This window comes from Symphalangus syndactylus, chromosome 18 (assembly GCF_028878055.3).
Source record: "Symphalangus syndactylus isolate Jambi chromosome 18, NHGRI_mSymSyn1-v2.1_pri, whole genome shotgun sequence".
NCBI lineage: Eukaryota > Metazoa > Chordata > Mammalia > Primates > Hylobatidae > Symphalangus > Symphalangus syndactylus.
Window position 1 is genome coordinate 22,554,004 of NC_072440.2, and position 15,690 is coordinate 22,569,693.

General features: G+C 54.5%; 1 protein-coding gene across 2 annotated transcripts in view; it reads left to right on the forward strand.

Moving 5' to 3' along the window:
- The first annotated feature begins 5,632 nt into the window (after positions 1 to 5,632).
- The window catches only part of TMPRSS6 (transmembrane serine protease 6), a 37,759-nt gene continuing 27,701 nt past the window's right edge, over positions 5,633 to 15,690 (forward strand). The window contains exons 1-6 of one of the 2 annotated variants that reach the window (XM_055252691.2): positions 5,633 to 5,775; positions 5,871 to 6,064; positions 10,797 to 10,930; positions 12,297 to 12,364; positions 12,920 to 13,104; positions 13,413 to 13,454. In XM_055252691.2, the coding sequence (XP_055108666.1) occupies positions 5,693 to 5,775; positions 5,871 to 6,064; positions 10,797 to 10,930; positions 12,297 to 12,364; positions 12,920 to 13,104; positions 13,413 to 13,454 (706 nt within the window). In that variant the 5' untranslated portion in view covers positions 5,633 to 5,692. Of the gene's footprint in view, positions 5,776 to 5,870; positions 6,065 to 10,796; positions 10,931 to 12,296; positions 12,365 to 12,919; positions 13,105 to 13,412; positions 13,455 to 15,690 lie in introns of those variants that run through there. The other variant, XM_055252692.2, reaches the window with a different exon arrangement.

Sequence of the window (15,690 nt, forward strand, 5' to 3'; positions counted from 1 at the left end):
ACCCAACAAAGTAGGAATTCAAATAATTCCCAGCTAAACAGAAAATAGCATCAAACCCCACCCTTGCCTCCCCTTTCTCCTCTCCAGTCCCCAGAATATATGGGCCCAGCCTCCTTTTCTCTCTTTCAGGCCAGCAACTCCTTTAGTCTCGCCAGTCCAGGTAAGCACCTGGACTCACCCTTGTGAGCCCCTGCACTCACCTGCACCGGCCTCTGCACAGTCCCCAGTCCTTGGCCGCCCCTACCTCACGCTCTTGGGGACCAAGGGCTGTAACCAGGCAGGCAGGTCACCAGGCAACGGGCCTCGGGGGAGAGCTCAGATCTCCCGTACCTGCCTGCCAGCCTCTGGGGTGCCCATGCGGGGGTGGGGGAAGATGGGGCGGGGCAGGCACTGCCTTCTCCTACCTCCTGCCTGTTTACCTGTACTCAGTCACAGTGCCGTCCCGGACCCTGCAGGAGGAGCCCCATGGAGCCTGGGGCCACAGGCCACAGGGGACAAGGGCCAGACACCCTGGTCATGGCTCTAGGCCATTGATCCAGCCTGGGCTGGCCGGGTGGGGGTGGGGAGGCCTTGGCCTGGACAAACAGAGGCTCCTGAGGCCTGCGTGCAGGCCCGGCACCTATCCGCCACTCCCAAAGGTAAGCGGGGGCCTCCAGGGCAGGGGACCGGGATCTGTAAATGATCTAGTGACAGTGTCCACCCTAAGAGCTGGGCCTGGCTCCCTGGGGCCTGAGCCACCTACCCTGCTCCGAGGCCAGAACTGCAGGGCCTCATCGGCCAGAGGGTGATCAGTGAGCAGAAGGTGAGGGGCCCACAGAGCTGGGGAGGGGAGGGACCATGCAGGGTGACACCAGGTGTGTGGACAGGCACAGCATCAGTGCTGGGTGGTTGGTGGCCTGGGATTCAGGTGGCAGGGACAGGAGGAAGGGAGAGGCCACCCTACCCCTGCCTCGCAGGACTGGACATGCTACCACCTCCATACCCGGTACCCCACCTGGGCCTTCTGGTGTAGGAGACAGGCCCAGAGCCCCACATTGCACCTGTGTACTGACGTAAGCAGAGGACCTTGGGCTCACAGGCTCAGAGTTGGCATGTATGTGTGTGTGTGTTCGTGTGTGTGTCTGTGTAGGAAGGGCGTGCATCTATGAATTTTTGTGTCATGAATAGATGTGTGTATATCCCTCCGCGTGTCTCCATCTGTGTACATCTGTGGGTCTGTGTGTTTATATGTGTGGAAGGGACCCCCACCCAGTCCCCCACAATCTCAGGACTCTAGGGCCTAATGGCTTCACTGAAAGATGCCCCTATGGCCCTAGCCCAGAGTCCCTGCTCTGCTCTGCTCTGCCCTGGCTGAGGGACCTCGGGTAAGTCATGTTACCTCTCTCTACCTCAGTTTCCCCAGCCATTAAATAGAGTCAGCAAAGTATGCACCCCAGGCTGTTGGAGGCTGCAGTGGAGTTTGCAGCACTGCCCAGCACAGGGCTGGCACATGGTAGGAGTTCACACGCAGTGGTTGAATCTGGGTCTGTATTGCCGGGGGAGTCACGGCCCCGCCCCAAGGAACTCAGCCTCCAGCAGGCAGACTAGAGACCCTCCAATGGCCAGAAGGGCAGGAGGGAGTGAGGAGCAGGTGCCAGGGTGGGGCCCAGGTGCTTAAAGCTGGGGGACAGCTTCAGGCCCCTTTTGGCAATTGGAGCACAGTCCCCGCTTCCAGGAGCTCAATGTGAGGGGCAGAGAGAGAGCCCACAGGTGAACTGCACATTGAGAGCGGCAGCCGCCCCTTCCAGGGCACTCTGGGAGAGCTTCGAAGAGGTGAGGTCTGAGCTGAGGTGACAGGGGCTGCATAAGAGCTGGCCAGGTTGGGAGGTGGGGGCCCAGGCAGAAGGAAGAGTGTGGGGACGCCTGGCCATGAACAAGCACTGACAGGGCTCAAGGTCCAGGAGGGCTCTTGGTACTGGCTGGCTGCTCTTAATCCGTAAATGTTTGCTACCATCCCATTGTTAAAATTTCCTACCAAGGGAAGTCCACTGTCCCTGGGGTGTGACGGGGAAAAGAGAGGGTGGGAAAAAAGGAGGCAGGAGAAGTTGGCCAGGCCATATATGCACACAGCACCTTGGAGTCCTGTGGGGATTAAGGAGCTGGGACCTTGTCATTCATTTGTTCAACAATTACTGAGTGTCCGCTGAGTACCAGACTCTGCTTTCATGCAGCTTACAGACAGGGAGGAGGCTGTGCGGCGTTCCACGGGGAACCCCAGAGGTGAGCAAGATGCCAGCCCTGCCTATTCTATAGGTGACAGAGGCAAGACCCAAAGCCAAGGCATATTCTTGATCTGATCAAGGGCTGCCCAGGGGAGGGGGCAGCTTAACTAACCAGGGGCCTGGAACCCAGTGCCCGGCAGGTGGCCTGGTAAGAGCTCCCCACAGTCCAGGCAGGAGGACTCAGCTGCACAAAGGCAGGGTCTCGTGGGCCTGGGGCACCAAGTGCATGATGGAAGTTATAGCCACGAGGAGGGTGGACAGCAGCCTGGCCATGGAGGGTCTCGGATGCCGCAGCAAGGGGTTTAGATGATAAGTGGCTGGGAGCTGTGAAAGGATCCTGAGCAGGTGAGCGATTGAGCTGGGGAGGGAGGATACGCTGGAAGACGCAATGGAGGAAGGGGACCTAGTGAGGAGGCCAGGTCGGAAGGAGTTTGGGTCGGAAGTTATGATGAGTCCTGGGGAATTAATTTCCCACTACCACCATTTGGACCATGGCTTGGGTTTTTACAGAGGGTTTCCTGAAAATTAGCCTCTCTGTGCTGCTCAAAGTCCTCCCAGATGGATTCGAGGGGCATTTAGAGGGAGGCAAAATCTCCATAGAGAAGGAGGCCTGGCTTGGAGGATGAGAGGGGAGGGGCGGCCCACCAAGCACCCCACCATGAGCTGCCCCTTTTCGGGCCTTCTCTAATGGACCCACGACCTGCTCCGAGCCTCAGTTTCCCTCTCTTTACATTGATTATCTGAGAGGTAGTAGGGCACAGTGGTCAGGGTGTCACTCTGAAGTCAATCTGCTTGACTGCAGCCTGGCTCTGCTGCTGACCAGCTGTGTGACCTTAGCCAAGCTGCTCAACCTCTCTGTGCCCTGACTTTCCCATCTGTGAAGTAGGAGTGATCGGAGTACCTGTCGCCACAGGATCTGTGTAAGGCTCACATGAGAAAGTGCACATAAAGCAACAGAGACAATTGAAATAAATGTCACCTGTTATCACCTCTATGCCCCTGAGTCCCCATGGCACTATGAGTCATCCCAAAATAGCTCCTTGGTGATCCAGACTCAAGAGTAAAACAGGGCCAGGTATGGTGGCTCACATCTGTAATCCCAACACTTCAGGAGGCCAAGGTGAGAGGATCGCTTGAGGCCAGGTGTTTGAGACCTGTACTATGAAAAATAAAACTAAAAAATTAGCCAGGCGTGCTGGTGCACCTGTAGTCCCAGCTACTTGGGAGGCTGAGGTGGGAGGATCACTCGAGCCCAGGAATCAGAGGCTGGAGTGAGCTATGATCGTGCTACTATACTCCAGCCTGGGTGACAGAGTGAGATCCTGTCCCTTAAACAAAAGGGGTGCAACAGGAGTATGGCGTCCTCCTCTGGCAGAGGGAGGGGATGAGGGATTGAAAGAAGGGCAAGGAGCCAGCCCATCACCTGGGATCTTCCCAATCCAGCAAACCTTCTCAGATTTTGAGGACAGCCACCTCAGTCACAGGTGGCCAGCCCAGGACAGACAGGCAGCTCTGCGCTGGGGATTCAAACCTGCCATGTGGCCTCATGCAAGAGTCTCAGCGCCCTGTTACTGGTCTGTTTCTTGCCTGTTTCTCACTAGGGATGCTGTGAACATTTGAGGAAGTGGGCGGGGCTGTCCCACCCATTGCCGGACATTTTCCATTTACCATTTACCATTCCCTGGCCTTGGCCCCATAAAAGCCAGTAGGGCCCACTCCACATGCAGGAATATCCTAGCTTAGTTGTGGAGGGGGGTGTCATGCCCAGTGAGGGTCCCCTGCAGCCCCTCCCTTCCTTGTATCTGATGAGGGCCACTCAACAGAGTCACTGTGGCTGGACACCAAAGACCCTTAGCTGGGAACGATGCCAAGGGGAGCTGGAGGGAGCCGGGAAGCTGGGAGAAGGGCCAGGGCCCTTCACATCCACCTGGGAGGACTTTGAGCATTACTAAAGAGCCCCATTTTTGGAAACCCACTGTGTAAAACCCCAAGACACATCCCAAAGGAAGCCCCTGCCTGCATCTGGGGTGCATTTTATTTTTTTTAAGTTTTTTTTTTTTCGAGCAGAGTCTTGCTCTGTCACCCAGACTGGAGTACAATGGCATGATCTCAGCTCACTGCAACCTCCCCTGCCCAGGTTCAAGTGATTTTCCTGCCTCAGCCTCCCGAGTAGCTGGGATTATAGGTGCCCACCACCACGGTCGGCTAATTTTTATATTTTTCGTAGTGACAGGGTTTCACCATATCGGCCAGGCTGATCTCGAACTCCTGACCTCATGTGATCCACTCACCTCAGCCTCCCAAAGTGTTGGGATTACAGGCGTGAGCCACGGCACCCAGCCCTGGGGTGCATTTTAAAGCTACACAGTATTTATGGATATAGTAAGAGGAGATGAACTTCGCAGTAGTCTGGAGCCCTTGCTCTCCTGATGGGTGGGTCAAAGGCTTTCTCTGTACTGTGGGGAAACCTGCCTGAAAGGCCAAATATATTGGAATGTTTGCTTGAAAGGGTCTCAAAATAGAGTTGGAACCCTGGAGCGTGGAGAGGGGTGACATTCAGTTGCTATTTAATCATGATTTGTTAATTAACAGCTCATTTATGGGAGGCATCTTAGATTTGTGCAAAAAGCAGGGAGTCAGACATCTAGACTCAACCTCCACTTCCCTGCTGTGTGACCTTGGGAAAGTGGCTTAGCCTCTCTGGGCTTCACGGTTTTTTTTTTTTTTTATCTGTAAAATGCGTCTGGGAGTGAATGTCAGGTATTCAAATCACATTGGGAAAATGGCGCTAGGAAAAGCCCTAGACTGAGTTATTGCTAGAACACTCTGGGTCTCAGTTTCCTCATCTCTTCAATGGGTGCAGAACTGGAGGTTTAAGTGAGATAATGCAGGTGAAGTACCCACATGGTGTGGGCTTGAGGAAGAAAACATGGGACAATGGTTCCACATCCCTGGGTGACCTGAAAATTAAGTGTGAAATGTCTCATGAGGGCACGAAATGAATATTAGTTTTTGTTCCCTTCCTCTGCTGCGAGACTTTGAGAGTAGAAAGGTGAGAGAGACGGTACTCTGTGAAGGAAGGCAGGTCCCTGGCCCAGCGCAGTGCCAGCTCAGGGGATTCTGGGGCAGGGGCTAAGTGCATGGACTGTGTGGGCATGGTGGGAAGCTCCGTGAACCAGGACCAGGAGCAAGAAACAGCATTCCTTGCGTGGAAGGGAAATGAGGGCAAGAGGTTGGACGTCTACAGAAGTCTGCACCCCATGTACTTCAGTTCTCTCTGTGGGTGCAGCCTCTAGGGAGGTAGGTGTTCAGGCACTGAGACCTCTGTCTGTCCTCTGACTGTAGGGAAACTAGTGGGAAGCAAAGGTGGGGTTCTCGAGCCAGACCCAGTCCAGCTCTGGTGCCTGCCCTCTGGGGCGAGCTGACCTGAGATGCACTTCCCTCCTCTGCGAGCTCTCTCTGCGCCCACTTCCAGTCACTGCCGCCTGATGTTGTTACTCTTCCACTCCAAAAGGCAGGGAAGTCCTGCTTCTGTGCCCCACTGGCGCTCAGCAGAGGCTCCCTTGCAAATGCGAGGCTGTTTCCAACTTCGGTCTGTTTCCTTGGCAGGATGTCCGTGGCCGAGGCCCCCCAGGTGGCTGGCGGGCAGGGGGATGGAGGTGATGGCGAGGAAGCAGAGCCGGAGGGGATGTTCAAGGCCCGTGAGGACTCCAAGAGAAAAGCCCTCCACCTGGTGCCCCTGTTTGTGCTGCTGGCCCTGGTTGTGCTGGCTTTGGTGGGGGTGCTACTCTGGTATTTCCTAGGTAACGTCGTGGGACCGCCTGGGAGAGGCACCTGGGGAGGACTTGGGGTGACCGTAGCAGGCACAGCAGGACAGAACTGGGTTCCAGGCACAGCCGTGCTTAGCATGTTGCTGTGTGACCTTGGGCAAGTCACTTCTGTTCTCTGGGTCTCCCTCCCTGTCCTGCCAGCTGGAGATGCTGTCAGACCTTGGTTCCAGGTCCTATGGCTCAGGTCTGCTTCCTGCTTGGGCAAAGTGCCCCAAAGCTCCCCACCAGGTGGGGAAAGTGGGCTCTCCTAGCACCCAGTTCTTGTGAACCAACCAGCCCACAGAGCATAAACATTGTCTTCCCTTGCCTACAGTCCTCCTGGGTTGCCCCTGAGGCTTGGAGCCAACCCCGCCCTAAAGAAGGAGGCCCAGAGGCACTGATGGTGCCTGGTACCAATTAGTGCCTCTGCTCACTTGAGCCCAGCCTGGGTTCTCCTTTAGGGTAGGGACCACAGCTCTATCCCCTCTGGGTCTCCAGGGTCCAGCATGAATGGGGGACAGAGCAGGCAGCTGGAGAGCAGCTAGCCTTAGGGCCCTCTGCCATGTCCTTAATTATGGCCGGCCCCTCCCTGATGTCACAGCCATCAGTCAGTCCCCTGGTGCTGGGGAGCGATCGGCCTGTGCTCTGGGCTCATTCATCCAGGCCTCCGTTCATTCACTGATTGAATAAATGCTCTTGAGCATCTATTATCTTTCTCTAAGATTGATGGAGCCTCTCCTCTTCCTTCTGCCTTTGACAGTGGGAAGTAACGGAGAAACCGAATTAGACTGTGCCTCTACACTGTACACTGTACGCTGTGGAAGACACATTCATTCGTTCATTTACTCAGTGCCAAGCACCTCCTGTGTGCCAGGTTCTGGGGATAACCCCTGTCCTTGTGATTTAGCCAAGGCGTCAGACCTGACATTTACGCTAAAGCACAGCATGTGCTGGGACAGAGAAAGCTGAGGGCTGGGAAGCCACGGGAGGGACAACCCAGCTGCCTGTGTGATCAGAAGCATCCCATTAAACATCCTGCAGAGGATAGCTAGTGCTCTTACTGGCTGAATCTCCTGGTGGAATTCCAGGCCTGTTGAAAGCAACCTGGGGACCAACTTTGTAGCAGTGGAGAGAAATCCATGTAGGCCTAGATCCAAGGGGGTCAGGGTTGGGAGTGTCTGGAACCAGCATCTGGGAGTGACGCTATTGGGAACCCCAGGTCTGACATGGGCCTGCTTGCAATGACTTACAGTGATTCTACCCAGAGTTGAGCACCGCAGGCAGTAGATGCCATGTGCATTTCACCACCGGCAGGAAGCCAGTGCCGCAGATAGCACAGGGCTGTGGGGAGCCTCCTCAGCTAGCGGGCTAATTAGTCTACAGAGTAAACCACGGGGCACTGGGCCGGAGGGCCAGGAACTCACCTGCCAATTATTTCTCTTTGCAGAGGAGTTTAATTCCCCCTGATTATGCTCCTGGGGTCAATCACCCCCACCCCAGGAGAGGTGCTCCATGGGGCTGAGGACCCAAGGGGTGAGTGCTCCCAAGCCTCTGCTGGGGGAAGCCAACTCCCCCACAGAGGGATTGAGGGTTGAAGGAGGCACTTCGGGAGCTGTTTGAAAGACTCCTCCCGCCTGGGCCAGGCTGTGCTCCTGGGACTGGGTGCTGGGCAAGGAGGTGGATCAGAGACACGCCCTGCCCTGTCTGGCAGAGGAGGTGCACAAGTGACCAGTGACACTGGAGCGGGACAGGCCCCAAGAGAGGAGGACAGACTGGCCCGAGGAGAGGGTGTGGCTGGCTTCCTAAGGAGGATGGTAGCAGGACCCTTAATACCACCAACCATATTTCCCAGGTCCTTTCTCTTTCCTGCTCTCCCAGGCAGGAGTTTTATGTGTTCTCAAGCCCCCAGCACCTGACTGCCCCTGTCTCCTGCTTCAGTGAGAAAACAAAACAGCTTAGAAGAGAAGCCCCATATATGTTGGCCCACCTGCCCCACCCCCCGGCTGCATCATGTGCACTCCTCCTGGGACTCCGATCCCGCCCCCTCTGCCCGAACAATGGCCCGGCACCAGCAAGGATGCCCTCTCTGACATTGTGAACCAACCAGCCCACAGAGCATAAACATTGTCTTCCCTTGCAGCAGCGTCTGTCAATGTCCCCTGGGGTGCCTCCCCCGTTTCTCTGCTCCTTGAAGGAGCTGTCAGTCCACACACCCAGTCTCTCTGTGCCCTTTCCAACCTGGCTCCCTCTGCCCCCCAACTCCAACGGCCATTGTCAAGCTCGCCAACATGCCAGGTTGCTAAATCCAATGTCCACTTCTCAGTAATCATTGCACTTGACCCGGGGGCTCACCCCCACCTCCAGAAGCCCTTTCCTCCCTAGACTTTGGGCCGCCACCGGGTCCCTTCCGCTCAGCGGGTTGCTTTTTCTGTTTCCCTGCTGATGGGGGGGTCTCTCCTTTCTCTCTCCACCCACTTCTTCCGTGATCTCATCTGCTACCCTTAGCTTCAAGTGCCCTTTATACCCTGCTAACACCCACATTTGCATTTCTAGCCTGGGCCTCTCCCTTGAGCTTGACTCTAGAGCTGCCCCTGCTCTTCCTCTTACATGTCTGAGGAGCATCTCGGACCCCATGCGTTCAGACCATGAGGTCTCTGCATAATTTCCCCCAGACCTGTACCTCCCACATCCCAGTCCAAGACCACTTCTTCTTCTGGCACCTTCCTCTTACTCCTTTCTTTCTTTTCCACCCCAGCCCCACTTTGCCAGCAAACCTGGTCATCTCTAACTCCAAAATACATCAAAAGCGGCTGACGCCAATCACTTCCCACCCTCTCCTCTGCCACAGCTGGGGCCAGGCTCTGCCCCCTGGACATCTCTCCCCTGGAGCCCTGCAGGCTTGTCCTCAATGCTCTCCCTGCCTCTGCCCTGCCTCCTTAGAGCCTTTCTCAACTTAACAGCAGAGGGGCCATTTGATAAAGTAAACCAAATCCCCTAACTTCGCTGCTTAAAACCTCGCATGGGGCCAGGCGCGTGGCTCATGCGCTTAATCCCAGCACTTTGAGAGACTGAGGCGGCTGGATCACCTGAGGTCGGGAGCTTGACACCAGCCTGACCAATATGCAGAAACCCTGTCTCTACTAAAAATACAAAATTAACCGGGCATGGTGGCGCATGCCTGTAATCCCAGCTACTCGGGAGGCTGAGGCAGGAGAATCGCTTGAACCTGGGAGGCAGAGGTTGTGGTGAGCCGAGATCGAGCCATCGCACTCCAGCCTGGGCAACAAGAGCGAAACTCTGTCTCAAAAACAAAACAAAACAAAAAAAACTACCTCCCATTCCTCCCATCTTACCCAGGGTGAAAGCCTGAGTCCTCCCAGGCCTGGCAAGCCCTACCCGGCCTCTCCCCTTCCCCATATCATACCCTCCTGCTGTCCTGTTGCTCACTCTTTGCTGCTCCTAAAACACACCAGGCCTTTGCACTTGCCCCCGCCTGGGACACTCTTTCCACAGATGTATGTCACCTTCTTCCCTGACCTCCATACTGCAGCCCGCCCCATGCCCTGATTTCCACCGCACTGACCACCTCTAACCTGTTACACACGATGTGTGGTTTACCGTCAGATTCCTTGCTAGTCTGCAAGCTATTAAGGGCAGTTTTTTCTTGATCGTTCTGTTCGTTGTTTTGCTCATATAGCCTCAAGTGCTCTGGCTCAGTTCCTACACATAGCAGGCTCTCAGGAAGTATTTGTTGAGTGAATGAATAGGGGTGTAAACCAGGGCTATGAGTCTACCCTCTTCACTTCAGCCAAAATAGTCTTTGCAAAACAGAAGTCTGATGACATCATTCCTGATTTTAAACCTTTCATGGTTTCCCTTGTTCACTGGGTAGAGACCCAGTGGGCCCTGCCCTGCGGAGGCCCCAGCTCCTTGCCGCCCCTCCCCATCTCTGACTACTCCAGCCAAGCAGACTTTCAGCCCAGGCCCTCACCATGGTCCCCGTGCTACCGGCCCCGTGCCCCATGCTGCTCTCCCTCTGCTTGAAGGTACTTCCCTCCCTCTTCTCTTACCAATTTACAGTTTCCCCATCCCTACATCTCAGCTGGAGGGTCACTCCACTCTGGCCCAGGCTGAGTGTCCTCGTCACGTCCCCTCAACAGCACCGTGTGGCACTGCTCCCTGATGGCACTGCCCACAGACAGATGCCACATGCTGTATGGTTGCCAGAGCCACGCCTTTCTTACCCACCACTGTCAGCTTCATGAGGGGAGATACATCTGTCTTGGTTAACTGGCATACCCCATGTAGTAGGTGGTTAGCACACACCTTTGGGATCCCTGGATGACCTCATAAGTGGAAGGATGCCTAGTGGTGCTGACCCATGACCTTGGCCTCCTGGGCCTATGTGGATTTCCTGGCCTTCATGTCATTGGTGTCCTGGACTGGTCACTGTGTCAGCCTCTCCCTGGGAACCTGTAGGACACCATCCATCTGGGAGCCTCTCACCTCCCTGCTACCTTGCAGCCAGTTTGTCATCCAATAAACTTTAGATGACCACGATGACAATGGGAGTGACAAAGATGACGATGATGACGTTGATGGTGCCGTGGAGACCCAAGACACTGAGGCTGAGCTGAGGGTGTGGGTGGCAGGAGACGGCATGGAAGAGACAGGAGACTTTCCCACCTGCTTCCTCCACTAACCCTGCTGGTTCCTTCCCGGGCAGGGTACAAGGCGGAGGTGACGGTCAGCCAGGTGTACTCAGGCAGCCTGCGAGTGCTCAATCGCCACTTCTCCCAGGATCTTACCCGCCGGGAATCCAGTGCCTTCCGCAGTGAAACCGCCAAAGCCCAGAAGATGGTAGGAAAGGATTTGGGGGATGAGAGGGAAGGAATGTGGGGGTGAAAAGAGAGGGTTGGGGTCTGATCACATGGAGCCAGTTGATCAACCCATCTGGAGCACTCACGGGGACCACAGCACTGCTCCAGGAACCATGGAAGCAGACGAGGTTGAGGGTCATGGGAAAGTTAGTGGACGCTTGGGTCAATGGCACTCGGATTAGATCCTGATCATGCCTCTTACCGGGGTGGAGCATGACCTTGGGAAAGGTCCCGCAGTGCAGCTGACACTATCGAGGGCCCAATCCTGCCCTTCCGTTACAGGACAGTGGCCCGCTCCTGCCCCTCCGTTACAGGACGGTGGCCCGCTCCTGCCCCTCCGTTACAGGACGGTGGCCCGCTCCTTCCCCTCCATTACAGGACAGTGGCTGCTCCTGCCCATCCATTACAGGATGGTGGCACACTGCACAGAGGCTGGTCTACTGCCTGCTACTCTCAGGCTGCAGGACCACTGCCCAACAAGGCAGGCCAGAAGTGCCGGGGAGTTCTTCCCAGGAGCAACCCTGAACCGTGAGCACTGGAGTGGGTGGATCAATACTGCAGCTTCTTTGGCCCTGGTGCGGGGAATAGTTCAGAGAATGTTCCAGGCTGTCTCCCAGAGATGCCCTGTTGGGCTGAGCTCAGATGCTCTCAGCTCTACACTGCACATTCATGGCCCCATGTTGGTTGCCCACTTTCCAGTCTCTCCCTCCCAACTACTGTTTCCCAGAATCACCTCCAAATAAACCACTTGCCCCACCTTGTCAATGGAGGGTCTGCTTCTGAGGGACCCAGCCTGAGGCTGCCCGTTTCCTCCTCCATGAAGTAGGGGTGATAACAACAGGACCCGGCTGCAGATTTGTTGTGGGTTGTAGTGAAGTTGAGATAACACGAACACTATTCCCACGCTGTGCAAATGCTTAGGAGCCTGTAATCCTGCCAGCAGCACTGTAGTTGGAGATGTGCAAAAACTCCAGCCAGCTATGCTACCCATCCGAGCTGCTGGCTTGTCCCAGGCCATGGGAGGAGGTGCAGAGGGGACCCAGGAGCCGAGCGGGGTTTTTCAGAGTTGAGGAGTGACTTTTGGCAAGGGGCAGAAAGGTCATTGGCAGTGCAGGTGGAGGTGAGAGTCGGGCGTAGTGGAAACAGAGAGAAGGGGACGGGGTGTGAGATTCATGCATGCCCCGGCCCGGCCACTCGGCACTGTGTGACTGTGATCAAGCCTATCCATCTTGGAGGCTCATGCATGGAGCCGGGCTGCCAGTAGGAGCAAAGGGCACCTCGAGGTAGGAAGTGGCCCTGTCTGCCCTGAAGAGGGTCCCAGGAGCTGTTGTCTTTCCTTCTCACAGCTCAAGGAGCTCATCGCCAGCACCCGCCTGCGAACTTACTACAACTCCAGCTCCGTCTATTCCTTTGGGTGAGTTGTCCTTGCCCCTGACCAGCTCCTGCAAGAAACTGAGATTCAAAGAATGGGAGGGGCCTCTGTAGGCTTCTGATGCAACGCCTTCATGTTTCAAATGGGGAAACTACGGCGTGGAGAGGGAACTTGGCTTCTTGCATGTCACCCTCCCTTCACTGGGCTCATCTGCAGAATGGAAACATGGGTGTGATAGGTTTGCACCAGACAGTGACTGTGATGGCTGATTAAGGGCCTGACACCATCAGGCGAGGCGACGTTGGAGGGGAATGGTGTTAAGAGCACTGGCTCCAGGGCCCGACTGCCCCGTCCACATCTGGTTCTGCTACTTGCGGCATAGTCTATGAGGCACAAGTTCACCTCTCGTGCCTCAGTTTTCTCATTCGTAAAATCAGGATTATGAGAGCGCCTCCTTCAGAGGTCGCTAGGAGGCTTCTGCGTGAAGACGGACAGCAATGGCTGGGGTGCGGAGAGCTCGATGTGCATGAGCGGGGATGGAGCTGAGGCCAGACCTCAGAATCCTTCCCTGGCCCCTCTCACTTCTGCCTGCCTTAGGGAGGGACCCCTCACCTGCTTCTTCTGGTTCATTCTCCAAATCCCCGAGCACCGCCGGCCGATGCTGAGCCCCGAGGTGGTGCAGGCACTGCTGGTGGGGGAGCTGCTGTCCACGGTCAACAGCTCGGCTGCCGTCCCCTACAGGGCCGAGTACGAAGTGGACCCCGAGGGCCTAGTGATCCTGGGTCAGTACTGGGAGCGGAAACATGGGGTCGGCCTCATGAGGTTGGGGGAAACAAGCTGTGGTGTGGCCCGGGGAGGCTGCCTGCCAGGGCTGGGGTGCTCTCAGGGCGGGCCCCCCAGGAGAGCCCCCCAGGTGAGGTAGCAGTGCCATTGCATTCAAGAAGCCAGGACAGAAGGGTGGGGTGGGGGCATTTAGGGTGAATCTCAGACAAGGCTGACTCCAAGAGTCTCCTCTAATTTTATTTTCATTGTATTTTCTTTTCTTTTTTTTTTGTTCTTGTTTATTTGTTTGTTCATTTCCTTTTATCAGAAGCCAGTGTGAAAGACATAGCTGCACTGAATTCCACGCTGGGTACGCTACTTTTTATCCCTTCCCCACTTTCCTTTTGAGTTGGTGTTTGTCTTGACTTTGTTGTGTGTCAGGGGGACACATGGCTTCTATCGTGTGTGCAGGGAGCCCTGGCTAAGAGTCACCCAGGGGATGCCATGGTAGACTCAGTGATGTGTCCCAAGCAAGTCTTGGAGCCCGTAGGGGGAGAGGAGGTGGCGTTGTGCACGCGTGTATTTGTGTGTGTCTTGTAGACGGGTGTGCATGCGTTCCTGTATGGGTGTGAGGATGAGTCAGGGTTAGTGGTCCACGAACGTAACTCTCCTCTATCATTGACTTCAACCTGCCCACAAGCTAGTTTCCACTGATGGTAGAAAATCGTCTTGCCAATTCACGGTTTATCAGTCACATTGGTTTTAAAACTTGGTCTTTTGGAGGTAGCGGTGCCATCGCATTCAAGAACACTCCTTCCACCTTTTCCTCTCCTTCCCAGTCAGGCTCATCAGCCCTTCCTCCCTACCTGGTGCCATATTTCTAGAGTCACCTTGCGTTTCTCCAAGCAGACCCACAATCTTTCAGCTGACCAGCAGAGTCACCACGCTGCACAAGGCAGGAGGTGCTGTCCAAGTTGTAGTTTGTGTGAGTTGTGCAGTGCACCAACTGGCTGCTGGACTCTATGGCCCCTAAATTCTCAGATTCCTCCCACACTATCTAGCGTTGTCACCCAGAGCCAAGGTGGGGGTGAGCATCTCAACCCCTTCTCAGGGAGGGAGGCAGAGTTTAAATCCTTGTTATACCTTTCCTTGCCTTCCCCTCTTCCCATCCTGCTGGTCAAATGCTTGCTTCTTTGTTGGATGGAGGTGATGAGGTCAAAGTACAGTTTTCAAAGAGGTGAAATCATGATTCTTATACATAGAGTGACCATACGTCAAATATTTATTTAGCTGATTAATGGGGGAACCAGTGGAATGGTAAAGAATGCAAGAAACTGATCTATTTTCTGTCTGTCTGTCTATCTATCTGTCTGTCTGTCTGTCTGTCTGTCTATCTATCATCTCTCTGTTGATATCTGTCTGCTTGTCTATCTAGTTATATAGCTAGCTAGCTGTCTATCTATTATCTGTCTGTCTCTCTGTCTCTGTCTAGCTAGCTAGCTGTCTGTTTATATCTACCTATCTATCTATCTATCATCTATCTATCTATCTATCTATCTATCTATCTATCTATCTATCTGTCATCAATCATTAATGGAAAAAGAGAACTGCTGGAATAAGATTACCAAGTTAGATATGAACCTGGTTAAGGTCCTACCAGGCAAGAAAACAAACCTTTGGGGTTGTCTTTTCTAGTGAATTAAAATCATTGACAGCTTATTATAGTCTTCTGAAAGTTAACGTCTACCTCTACAGAGTTCAAGGTTGATAATCTACAACCAATAGTAACTCAGAGTTATTACTCCTGAGAGCCTCAGGGGGACTTAATCAGATGATGCTTGGAGACAGAGACTGGCTCACTGCAGCCTGGACACTGAATCTGGTCCATTGCTGCCTGATTTTGTATAGCCCATGAGCTAAGAATGACATATATATATCAGAGTCTCACTCTGTCACCCAGGCTGGAGTGCAGTGGCGTGATCTTGGCTCCCTGCAACCTCCACCTCCCAGGTTCAAGCCATTCTCCTGCCTCAGCCTCCTGAGTAGCTGGGACTACAGGCGCCTGCCACCATGCCTGGCTCATTTGTATATTTTTAGAAAAGACGTGGTTTTGCCATGTTGGCCAGGCTGGTCTCGAACTCCTGACCTCAGGTGATCCTCCTGCCCCCACCTCCCAAAGTGCTGGGATTACAGGTGTGAGCCACCATGCCTGGCCCCATAGGACCTTTTTCAATCATTAAAAAATATAAAAGTCAGCCAGGCACGGTGGCTCATGCCTGTAACCCAGCACTTCAGGAGGCAGAGGCAGGCAGATCACCTGAGGTCAGGAGTTCGAGACCAGCCTGGCCAACAAGGCGAAACCCTGTCTCTTCTGAAAATATAAAAATTAGCTGGGCATGGTTGTGCGCACCTGTAGTCCTAACCGGTCAGGAGGCTGAGACAGGAGAATCACCTGAACCTGGGAGATGGAGCTTGCAGTGAGCTGAGATTGTGCCACTGCACTCCAGCCTGGGAGACAGAGTGAGACTCCATCTCAAAAAAAAAAAAAAAAAAAAAAAGAAAAAAAAGAAAGGGAAAATGTCCTATGGAAAGTTATTTTTTCTCCT